General features: G+C 36.5%; 1 protein-coding gene across 6 annotated transcripts in view; it reads left to right on the top strand.

The window, feature by feature from the left end:
* ATG10 (autophagy related 10) overlaps nt 1–13,309 on the top strand; it is a 256,500-nt gene that overhangs the window by 152,626 nt on the left and 90,565 nt on the right. For all 6 annotated transcript variants that reach the window (XM_073234500.1, XM_073234490.1, XM_073234502.1 and 3 more), the window contains one exon: nt 6,471–6,609. In XM_073234500.1, coding sequence (XP_073090601.1) covers nt 6,471–6,609 — 139 coding nt within the window. The remainder of the gene's footprint in view (nt 1–6,470; nt 6,610–13,309) is intronic.

The raw sequence follows: 13,309 nt of genomic DNA, 5'->3' as shown, positions 1-13,309 counted from the left end.
TGCAAGAAGCTTGTTCTCTCCCCTCTGTCTCACTCCTTGGGCCTCCTAACTGTTTCAGAGAATCTGGATTTATGTCTAATGGATCACCAATTGCAAGTACCTGTTGTCAACCCCAGCACATACCTGAGTGCTTACTTTGAGTTTGGCTGGAGGACATTTTGTCCAAAATTTTTTTTCAATTAAGGTATCATTGACATACAATCTTATGAAGGTTTTACATGAGCAACATTGTGGTTTCAACATTCACCCATATTATCAAGTTCCCCCTACCCCATTGCAGTCACTGCCCTTCAGCGTGATAAGATGCTATAGAGTCACCGTTTGTTTTCTCTGTGCTACACTGCCTTCCCTGTGACCCCCCTACATTGTGTGTGTTATTCATAATGTCCCTTAATCCCCTCCCACCCTCTCCACCCCCTTTCCCTTTGGTAACCACTAGTTCCTTCTTGGAGTCCCTGAGTCTGCTTCTGTTTTGTTTCTTCAGTTTCACTTTATTGTTATACACCACAAATGAGTAAAATCATTTGGTACTTGCCTTTCTCCACCTGGCTTATTTTGCTGGGCATAATACCCTCTAGCTCCATCCATGTTGTTGCAAATGGTAGGATTTGTTTATTTCTTATGGCTGAATAATAATCCATTTGTGTATGTGTACCACATCTTCTTTATCCATTCACCTACTGATGAATCTGTCCATAATTTTACCCTCCCTAGCAGGACTGAGTCTGAGGAAATCCACAGGCAAATCTGCTGTTTTCTAGAATTTTAATTACTCAATTCAGTATTTACTTAAGAATTGGACAATGATGGTCTAGGAAGAGGAACAGCTCAGAGAATGGTACCATTAAAAATAAATGTGAAAAATATGGACTAGTAAAAATCATCTTGGAAAAATTTCCATCTTACACCATACAAAATTCACATGGATTAATGATCTAAATGTAAACTTAAAACACATATGTAATAAACAAAATAGATAAGCCCCTAGCCAGACTTATTAAGAGAAAAAGAGAAACTACACACATCAACAGAATCAGAAATGAGAATGGAAAAATCATGACGGACCCCACAGAAATACAAAGAATCATCAGAGAATACTATGAAAATCTGTATGTTAACAAACTGGAAAACCTAGGAGAAATGGACAACTTCCTAGAAAAATACAACCTTCCAAGTCTGACCAAAGAAGAAACACAAAATCTAAACAGACCAATTACCAGCAATGAAATTGAATCTGTAATCAAAAAACTACCCAAAAGCAAAGCCCCCGGGCCAGATGGATTCACAGCGGAATTTTATCAGACATATGGAGAACACATAATACCCATTCTCCTTTAAGCTTTCCAAAAAACAGAAGAGGACAGAATACTTCCAAACTCATTCTATAAAGCCAGCATCACCCTAATACCAAAACCAGACAAAGACCCCACCAAAAAAGAAAATTACAGATCAGTATCCCTGATGAACATAGATGCAAACATACTCAACAAAATATTAGCAAACCAAATTAAAAAATGCATCAAGAGGATCATATAACATGACCAAGTGGGATTCATCTCAGGGATGCAAGGATGGTACAACATTCGAAAATCCATCAACATCATCCACCACATCAACAAAAAGAAGGACAAAAACTGCAGGATAATCTCCTGCATTCGACAAAATTCAAATCCATTCATGATAAAAACTCTCAACAAAATGGGTATAGAGGGCAAGTACCTCAATGTAATAAAGGCCATATATGATAAACCCACAGCCAACATCATACTTAACAGCGAGAAGCTGAAAGCTTTCCCTCTAAGATTGGGAACAAGATAGGGATGCCCACCCTCCTCACTGTTATTAAACATAGTACTGGAGGTCCTAGCCATGGCAATCAGTCAAACTGTCAATATTTGCAAATTACATGACATTATACATAAAAAACCCTGAAGAGTCCACTCCAAAATGACTATAACTAATATCTGAATTCAGCAAAGTTGCAGGATACAAAATTAATACACAGAAATCTGTTGCTTTCCTATACACTAACGATGAACTAGCAGAAAGAGAAATCAGGAAAACAATTCCATTCACAATTGCATCAAAAAGAATAAAATACCTAGGAATAAACCTAACCAAGGAAGTGAAAAACCTACACCCTGAAAACTACAAGACTCTTAAGACAAATTAAAGAGGACACTAACAAATGGAAATTGATCCCATGCTCTTGGCTTGGAAGAATTAATATTGCCAAAATGACCATCCTGCCAAAAGCAATCTACAGATTCAGTGCAATCCCTATCAAAATACCAACAGCATTCTTCAATGAACTGGAACAAATAGTTCAAAAATTCATATGGAACCACCAAAGACCCCGAATAGCCAAAGCAATCCTGAGAAGGAAAAATAAAGTGGGATCTCGCTTCCCAACTTCAAGCTCTATTACAAAGCCACAGTAATCAAAACAATTTGGTACTGGCACAAGAACAGACCAGAGGAACAGAATAGAGAGTCCAGATATTAACCCAAACATATATGGTCAATTAATATATGATAAAGGAGCGCCATGGACATACAATGGGGAAATGACAGCCTCTTCAACAGCTGGTGTTGGCAAAACTGGACAGCTACATGTAAGAGAATGAAACTGGATCACTGTCTAACCCCATACACAAAAGTAAATTTGAAATGGATCAAAGACCTGAATGTAAGTCATGAAACCATAAAACTCTTAGAAAAATACATAGGCAAAAATCTCTTGGACATAAACATGAGCGATTTCTGCATGAACATATCTCCCCAGACAAGGGAAACAAAAGCAAAAATGAACAAGTTGGACTATATCAAGCTGAAAAGCTTCTGTACAGCAAAGGACACCATCAATAGAACAAATAGACATCCCACAGTATGGGAGAATATATTCATAAATGACAGATCCGATAAAGGGTTGACATCCAAAATATATAAAGAGCTCATGCACCTCAACAAACAAAAAGCAAATAATCGTATTAAAAAATGGGCAGAGGAGCTGAGCGGACAGTTCTCCAAGGAAGAAATTCAGATGGCCAACAGACACATGAAAAGATCCTCCACATCGCTAGTCATCAGGGAAATGCAAATAAAACCACAATGAGATATCACCTCACACCAGTAAGGATCACCACCATCCCAAAGACAGACAACAACAAATGTTGGCAAGGTTGTGGAGAAAGGGGAACTCTCCTACACTGCTGGTGGGAATGTAAATTAGTTCAACCATTGTGGAAAACAGTATGGAGGTTCCTCAAAAAGCTCAAAATAGAAATACCATTTGACCCAGGAATTCTACTTCTAGGAATTTACCCTAAGAATGCAGGAGCCCAGTTTGAAAAAGACAGATGCACCCCTATGTTTATCGCAGGACTATTTACAATAGCCAAGAAATGGAAGCAAACTAAGTGTCCATCAGTCGGTGAATGGATAAAGAAGAGGTGGTACATATACACAGTGGAATATTATTCAGCTATAAGAAGAAAACAGATCCTACCATTTGCATCAACATGGATGGAGCTAGAGGGTATTATGCTCAGTGAAATAAGCCAGGTAGGGAAAGACAAGTACCAAACAATTTCACTCATCTGTGGAGTATAAGAACAAAGAAAAAACTGAAGGAACAAAACAGCAGCAGAATCACAGGACCCAAGAATGGACTAACAGTTACCAAAGGGAAAGGGACTGGGGAGGATGGGTGGAAAGGGAGGAATAAGGGGGTGGGAAAAGGAAAGGGGCATTACAATTAGCATGTATAATGTGTGTGTGGGAGCACAGGGAGGGCTGTGCAACACAGAGAAGACAAGTAGTGTGATTCTACAGCATCTTACTATGCTGATGGACAGTGACTTTAATGGGGTTTGTGGAGGGGACTTGGTGATAGCGGGAGTCTGGTAAACATAATGTTCCTCATGTAATTGTAGATTAATGATACCAAAAAAACAAAAACAAAGACACATATATATGTATGTGTGCATAGAATAAAGGAGCTAACGTTTATAATTTGAAGGGTGAACTATGGCAGAGCAGGAGAGTTCTAATAAAGATAAGGAGCTCAGATGCTGAAAACAAATGTACAGGTTCGACTGCATGAAAGTAAAAAAAAAACTATGATAAAATGTGGAAAAAACAAAATAGAAAGAAAACAATGAAATGTTAATACATAGATATATACACACATATACATATCAAACATATCCTTGCATGCTTCTGTTTTTCTATGGTAAAGAGATATATATGTATATACCTATAAAATATATACCCGATAATGTTATTATTGCTATTATACAAAGAATTTATGTAATCCAATAAAGAAAATGCAAGCTAATCAGAAAAATAGGCAAAGGATAAAAAGAGGCAAATCACAGAGGAATGGAAATTATCAGTAAACATACAAATAGATATTCACTTTTACTAGTGATCAAGAAACAAAAAATTAAAAACCGAAAAATTGACATTTGAAAATTCATCAAATAGGCAACAGTTTAAAATAATAAAATTCACTACTTACAGAATATAGGAAAGGGCATTGTTATTTATTTTTGCTGGGAATACAAATTGATTCAGCCTTTTTCTGAGGACAGGTGGCAGTATCTATTGAAATTTAAAATGCATATACTCTTTCCTATAGCAATGCTACCTTCAGGAATTTTCACCCTAGAAAAATAGAGGTATTTAAGAATATATATGCTAAGATGTTCATTATAATTATTGTAACAGAAATTTATAATCCTAATATATCAGGCAATATGGAAATGCTTTTTAAAATGCTATGGCATAGGCATACAATGGGATACAGGGAAACCATTGAAAGAAAGAGCAAGATCTACAGCACTGACACATCAGCACATGTTAGGAAGTCCGTGAGTGAAAAATCAAAGGATGGATGTTTATATAGTGTGATTTAATTGAGGGTTGGGTGGGTGTATATATGTGTGTGTGTATACATGTTTTAGGCCAAAATACCAAAATGTCTGGAAATACACACACTGAACTCTTAGAAATGGTTCTAAGTCTGCGGTCTAGGAGTGCTGGAATGAAGGGAATCTTATTTTATGTATATTTATAGTATTGTAATTTATAAAAATCACAAATATATACTGTTTTATAATGTTAAGGAAAGAAATTATAAATGTTGAACTACCCAATCTTTGACCAAAAGGAAAGAATTTGGTTTAAAGAATTGCTTTCAAAGACTATATAGATCGCTTTGCCCAATGAAAATTTAAATTAAAAAGTAGAAAAGCCTTTTCCTAGCTACTGTATTAATTTTCTGTATCTGGAATATTTATTTCAGTAATTTCTCTCTGGTTATTTAATTCATTGTGTTTAATTGATAGTGTTTACTGGAGTTTAGTGAAAAGCTATTTTGTAAATATCTCCAGTTGTGATTTATCTAGTGTAATATCTCTCCCAATGAATTGACTGTGAGTGGGGAATTAGTAAAGCTGATATAGATCTGGCGAGTAGTCTGTGGCTTTACTTATCTCCACAGGAAACCTTATTTCATATTGACAAAGTTTGAAATCTTTCCTGTAGCTCTTTCCTATTGTTCACTTTTGTTACTGTTTTAATGAGAGGTAAAAATGAGCCAAACCACTCTGCTTCTTTCTTGTACTAATTTCAAAGGAAATTCTTCAACCCAAATAAACAAGTGAATGTGGATGGAGCCAGATTCTGACTCCAAGTGTACAATTAATCACTTCCAAACATCAAGATACATTCTTCAGAAAATCCCACAAATAATTAAAAAATCAACCAGTCAAGAATGATTAGGTGAGAAGTGAGCTGGCTTTATAACCATCTCTGCTTACAAAGCCCTGTTCAAATTAACATTAATATTTGTCTATCTACTCTATTATAAATCAAGATTTATTGTAGAAATATGCCAAAGATAGCACAATAGTAAAGAAAACAGATTCTTCTCAGGTTTTGAAATGTACCTAACAAACTTAACCTCTTGCAAAATAACTTTCTTATTCAAAATGGAACTGGGAATTGTTCAGCACACAATGAATCATCTTTTGGCAAGCACAATAGAATCTTTAGGGACATTTCACAGTCTCTTGTTCAATTGTTAGGATGTTTTTAGCTTTCACAGGTAGGGAAGAAGGTAGCTTGTATAGCCATCATCTTTGTTGCTAAAATTGTACAGTAAAGATTTTTCAGAGTTGCTGTTGCAATAGATCTTGCTTTTTTTTTCCTTCCTGTTTCTTTACCCAGAGCTGCTTTGTCTCTCAAAAACAATCTGGAATTACTTAATGCTAATGTTTCTGGTTTTACTATTTACCCAGGACTCAAATGTTAAACATTAATGTAGGAAACTCCCTTTTCCTTACCTCACAGTCCTATATTTAACTGTTATTTTGCCAGAAGAAAACCTCATCTTTCCCTCTCTGTGTTAATATACCTTTTTTTTTGTTTATTGACAAACATTTTGTTGTGTTGGCTTTTTTCAGGATGCCTCAGAGCTACCACTGGAGGATTTTGAAGCAACTGAGATGGCAGTGGGAACTGAAGTGATTAAATACGAGTATCATGTCTTATATTCATACAGCTACCAAGTGCCCGTACTTTACTTTAGGGCAAGCTTTTTAGGTAAGACCATGTTGAAAGCTAAATGTAAATTCATAACATTTACATATAAAGTAGAAAACAGGTTTGGAAAATTATTCTTGAAAGAAAAAAATAGAGTTAAAAATAAGAAAACTGTGGGTGAGGTAAGGTTTTACCCGTAAATTTTCTCATGCTTTAGAAAGTGTATCAAGACTTCAGAGTGAATGATATCACCCCAGCCTTAAGTCTGAATCTTCAGATTCTTGGCCTCCTGCCCGACATTGACTAAGCCCCCTGGTCCTTTTTCCTTTCTCTAAAAGTAGGAACAACTTAAAGCTACAATGTTTATTTATTTCTAGTTTTACAGTAGAAATTTCTTTCAATCTTAAGCGATCCCATTAACCCAAATGTCCCCATGCCTCCTTCCCTAAACACTAATAATTATTTCAAGAACTGTTTACCAATTAGTTTAAGCTATATTTAAAAATAGCAGTAACATTTCCTTGGGCCATATATACATCCCCAAATGCCTCGGCTTCCTGCAATGCTTGTACTCGACTCATTCCCCTTGCCAAGAAGGTGGAACACCCTGTCTCCTCTGAGGCCTTTGCTAATAAAGCTTATTTAATCAGCAGCCACATGGAGTCTTCACCCTGCAGCGCAGCCACGACTACCCCCTTCCTGTCCTCCAACTAAACCCGGTCAGCACTGCAAGGCCCTCCCTCCGTGGGCTTGGGGACAAGGGGAGCCACCTCCCCTGCCTGTCCCCTACCCCATTTCTCCTTCTCTATCTGGCCTTAGCAGCATTTTGCATTTCGAATAGCCTTCTAACTTTTTCTGGGTAGCTAAGACATCTGAATTTAACCAGTGATATTTTATTTTTAATTAAAAAGTAGCTTAAGCTGCTTTGAATGTGTATTTGGTAGATTTAATCACTTGCTGCCTTATATTGTTTAATGGTCTCTAATTTTGCAGTGTTGCCGGTTTAACAAGCATTTAGGATTTAAAACACAAGAACAAATTCTCGTAGACTCCCTGATGAGAAGATTTTAATCTGAGGTGCAGTTCCTAAGAAATGACAATTTGCGGTAAATTTTCAACATGGGACATAGGGAATCGAGGACACTGATAAGTTCACTAGTTCACAAGCTCTTGCTGCAGATTTATCCATATGATTATTATGGGCCTTTAAATACTCACTTTATTGTAGTTCTATTTGGTTTGGAGCCCAGAGGTTAAAGGAGGTTTCTCATCAGTGAGCTCTGTGTTTTACTAAACTATACTGTGTTATACTAAAAAGTAGAAGGAGGTGCATTTATTTACCAGGGTGGAGGAAAATGTTTTTCTGGTTTTGGGTTTGCAGTGGCTCTCACTAGTGCCTTCTGGAGTCCAAGACAAGTTGAGGCTTCAGGTAGAGCAAAGAGGCCACTACTTCTTCAGTACTGTACTTTCATATAATTAGTATTCAACATAAGCACTTAATCACCAGAGAAGAGCTCCCAGAGACAAAACAAGTTGTTTAGCTTGTCAGCATTAGGGAATCAGAGGTGTTGAAACATGACTGCTTCTAACTGGAAGTGGGTCTTGCAGAGGCCGGTGGATGAGCTCATACGTGTGCTTCACTCTTACGTGCCAACAGCTCCCCTTACAGTGCAGCACAGTAATTGTCCCTGCAAGTCCTATTACACTTTAATGAAATTTGTAGACTTCCAAAGATCTTTTCTTCATGATGGCATTCTATTTCTTAAAAAACAAAATAAAACCAAAACCAAGAAGCATTCTTAGGTTCTACTTATGTGCTTTCAAGATGCCCTTTATTTATGCTTAATAAAGGAAAACCAAGCAAGTCAGTTAATGTGGAAGCATATTGTGTTCTCTTCCCCTCCCCATTCTGTGTTGCATAGAATGAACACTAGGAAATTTTTTAATTCCAGAATTCACTTACTGTTTGTTCAGCACACTAAAATGCCATATTTTATTTTTGCAAAGTATGCTGAATGTTTCCTTGTGGAGAAACATGAAAAATAGTTCTTTCCTTTCTCATATTCTAATAATTTATTTTCTCTTATCAACCTAACAATCTAATGGGTGTTCTAAAAATGTGTTGCCCTTTACTCGGGAGTCATATTTTTTAAATTTATTCTACTCCATTCATTCCCTGTCCTGTATTATCTGATTACAGTGGCCCTTCATTTGTTTGTTGAACAAATCTCTGTCAATGTGGTGAATGAATTCCTAACATCTTCCTCTTATTTCAGGTCCATATTTTTCTCTGTCTCATTTTAAGAGAGTTCCGACCTAGAAAAAAAGATGACTATAAAATTTCCCACTCAGGGGTCTTTTTTTGTTGCTTCAAAAATAGTTCACTTAGCCTTGTTTTTGACAGATAGTTTGAATTTCTTTTGTATTTGATTGTTAGTAAAAATTAGTTTCTCTGCTTTGCTCTAAATTTTCTTCCAGTACCTCTTTTCTTAGGTAAAGCAAGTAGTATGTAGTCCCCCATCTTAATTGACATTACCTTTTTTGTTTGTTTATCAACTGGCTTAGATTCCAGAAGAAATCTTTATGTTCTGTTTCTTGAAATACAAATTCATTGAACTGCCATTATTTCTTATTCCTATTGTCCTGTGTCCACCAGGCTAGCCACTGCCTACAACTCAGCTAACATGCCACTTAATCCTCGCGACTCCCATGTTGTATCACATCACTCCACATCATCGCAGATCATATCACAGCATATATTACATCATTTCTTATATCATATAATAAGTTGTACTGTCACAGAATTATTTGTCTGTTATAAAATGGTAAGACAGAAGGTAGGAATTTAAGATAAAAGGGGGAGGAAGGAAATTAATAGCGCCTACAATCTACAAAGTGGTCAGCTTTATTTATGGCCATGTGTGCATGTGTAATACATATGTGACATACATATTATTTGTCTTACTCCTTTTGATATCCATAGTATCAATTGTAGTTCAACATCAATAAGTATTTATTGAATGAAATGATGATGAGGAATTTCTTAACGATTTCTACATACAGTCCAAAGATGGGAACCCTGTAATGGTGTCTTACGTGAATTGCTCTGATGGGTTATAAGGAAGAGAGTTGTGCTGTGTCTCCAGGGCACTCTGGACCCGAACCACCTATGTATCTTTACTTTAGTCTTATACTTCTCAGAGACTGCAGGAGTAGTTGACTAAAGGAAAAGGGAAGTCCTGAGGACTCACAGGTACACATCCAGATTAGCTGAGCAGCTGCCCCACTTCTAAAAACATACTTGTATTTGATCCTTGCAGATAACCAAGTAGACACAGCATTCTGCTTCTGGGAGCCTTTCATTTCTATTCCTGGGCATATAGGGGCCCATTTTCTGAGGGGTAGCTTGGAGTTCAGAGAAGAAATAAGTCCGTCTCAGTGTTTTCTTCTTCCCTAACTACTCTTGCCATTTTAGGTTTGTAACAGGTGTTGAGACACGCTCAGTACTGTTTGCTACCCACCTGTACGTGAGAGGTAATTGCACTTTTTGTCAAGTAGTAATAAATAGCCTACATTCGAATAGAGCTTTGTAGTTTATGAAATCCATTCTCACAAAGCACTGACATCTTCAAGTGCCTACTGATTTTTCCCTCCACCATTTTTGAAACCTACTGTGTTAAAGAATTATACTTGTATTGTGGAAAGGCTTCTGTCTATTGCCCATAATTCCATCATTCCAGTACCTTTTATGCCCCATTTTTCCCTTTTGGAGGTTTGGCTTTAGTCAAAAGTTGAATGCAAGTGCTAGAAATTGGCAAAAACCTTAGGCATATACATAAAGGCTTTGGTCTTCACCAGTCCTCAGTTTAGGTAGTTTTCCCTGTCATTACAATCAGAGATTTCTATATTTATTACAGCTTGAATTCTGATTTATTTCTTCCCTGTCTCTCTTGTTCCCTTTGTTCTCAATCTCAGTTGAAAAAATAGACCAAGTGGTTCTTCTCCTTCTCAAAATATTTAATTCTTTGGCTGACATGTGGGTTCTTCTTGGGAACAGTTTTGACATATTTCTTTAATTACTCAGAAGGGCTGCATTTGAATAGAGAAGGGCACATTTCTTCCATTCAGCAACTGAACATCTGTTCTTTCTGGAGGTCCATTCTATTATTGGCCCAGGGAATAATGGTATAGGATTAAAAATGTAACCCAGGTATTTCATGTGGAAGATTTGTCCACTTGTTTTATGCCTGAAGGATGCTCATGGAGAAACAGGACAGAAGAAATAGTCAAAGAATAATTCCCTCTCAAAGGCAGCATGAACCAAACCAAGATCAAGGCCAGCATAAATGAACAGGAACCTGTTTGGAATTAGAGTGGTGTATAAATCTTCAAGGAGAAGGAGGAGGCTTGTCCATGTCTGGAACAAGAGGAAATCTTTGGAGTGCATAGAAGAGAATGACAGGAAAACAATAACGGTGGAGGCTGGAGGAAGCTGGAGAATAAAAGTAAAATATCCATAGCTCTGTCCAACAACTTGCAAGGGGTGGTAACAGGTTGGCTTTTCTGAAAGTGCTGGGAAAAGCATTGAAGTGGAGCAGGGTAAGTGCCAAGTGGTGGGGCTGGAGAGAGCATGACATATTAAGGGAACAGTGAGAGGCCAGTTTGGAGTAGGAATTCCTTAAGATGAATTTTGGAAGAAATGATAGGAAGGGTTTGTTGAGGTCAAATTGTGGAAAAGATAATAGATAGGAATGGGTTGGAGGATATAATGAAAGTGAGAGATTGAGCAGAAGCAAATGGAGTTAAGGGAGGGATTTCCTAGAGCATAAAGTATGACTGGTTAAAACAGAAAGAGGAGTAATGATAAGAACAGATTATGGAGAACAAAATCTTAGGGAAAGGAATTTGACTTTTTTGGTATTATTGTTAGCATTATTAAATATTTTTTAAAATTATGACCTCTTAGAGAAAATGAGCTGGAAAGAGCATATTTTTGGGGAAAAATTACCATTGCCAGTACAATGAGAATTAAGGCAGCTTGTTGAACAGGGGAAAAAAGGTCGATTAGAAAGATACTTAAAGATTAAGGCAAAATGATTTCAGTTAATTATTACAGTGAGCAGAAATTAGAAAATGATTTGACAGATAATTTAATTTAGAATTTTATTTGTAGAGATTCTTTAAGAAAATTTATATAGGCCACTTATATAAACAGATCTAGCCAATGGCATGATAGTGAAATATATCATGAATTTTGGTGGATTAAAAGGGACATTCTAGGGATTGAAACGGAATTTGAAGACCAAACAGTGAAAGTTATTAATACAAAAAATGAAAGTTTATTTAACTAATATAAATACATACCAACTGAAAAGCCCAAATAATGGAGGAAATTTAATGAGAATTATTTGTTGTACTATTTAAATGTTTGAAACATTATGGGGAATTAGGGTATACTAGGATGCTGGATTAGGACATATAATGGGAATAGAATGCCATTGAAAAATCAAGCCCTGATTTGAAAATGTATTAAAGAAAAGGTGCTAGAGAAATGTAAAACAAAACACCGAGGACAACTAATTAGCCAAAAGATTGGTTTATCCTAACCTGTGTTAGTACAAAACAACACATCCACAAAAGGCAACCAATTTTAAGTAGATCCAGAGACCAGAAAGAGAAGATAAAAGATAAATAAATTTATTTTTTTACCTGCAAGAGACTATACTTTATCATTCCTGGACAGAAGAATGTGTGTGGTCCATAAGGAAGAAACATCTCTTTGCTTACTCTTGCTAAAACGAGCCCTGTTTTAAATATTCATTAAAATATACATGAGTGTGGATTGTGTACATAGCACAAAATCTTATTAGCCTGTTTTATAAATATTCTAAAAAAAAAATCACTGCCCAACTTGAAAGTAGTTTGTTGCTTTTCTTCTTGTTTAAGGTCACCAAAGCAGTTCTGCAAGTCCAGCTTCTGCAGGTGATGTGTTGTGGAGGTGGAGACTGCATTCTCCACAGAAAGGGAATCGAGTTAGATAGGTAGTCAAGGTTCTGCTACAGGCGCCCTAGGTCCATGTTCTGGGAATACTGAGATTCGTAGAGAGCCAAGAGTCCGAAATGCTGAGCGCGGGGGTGCTAGAGCAAGAGGTGGGAAACAGAACCTCAGAATACTTTGTATAGGATTGAAAGTAGAATTCTTCTGCCTTAGAGCCAGCAGACCTCACATTGTGGACACTCACCTGGTGAGATGGTCCTCTGAGTGCTGATGAGTAGTGGTGTCTCAGAGTCCATGTCTTGGATGCCTCGTGTACCCAATGTTGCCTCCCTTGGAACATTTTCTAATTAAGAGATTCCCTCAAGAAGGTTTTGTATGAACTTCTACTAGGTTAAGTGTTTTAACTTAAATAAGAGGTTATTTGATTGTAATTTTTTTAACACAGTGTGTAGACAGTTTAAGGTGACTCAAATTTACTCTTCTTAGATCTGTTTGGCATATTTCTCATGAAAATAGATTGTACTATAACCTTTCTCATATATATTTATTATATTTGTTTTCTACTCAAAATAACTAGACAAATATGTAGTATTTAATAAATTGGGGCTTATAATTTTGAAAATAGATAATTATTAGGCAAGACTTTTAAGTCATTTATTTGGGTTATGTATTTAGTTATGCATTAATCTGGTTGCAGATAATTGAACCTGACCATGATAAGCAGAAAAGGACTTATTGGAAGGATAGATCATAGAGTCAAATA

The sequence above is a fragment of the Manis javanica genome, chromosome 1, assembly GCF_040802235.1.
Source record: "Manis javanica isolate MJ-LG chromosome 1, MJ_LKY, whole genome shotgun sequence".
NCBI classification, from domain to species: Eukaryota; Metazoa; Chordata; class Mammalia; order Pholidota; family Manidae; genus Manis; species Manis javanica.
This window is presented reverse-complemented; position numbering and strand designations above follow the sequence as displayed.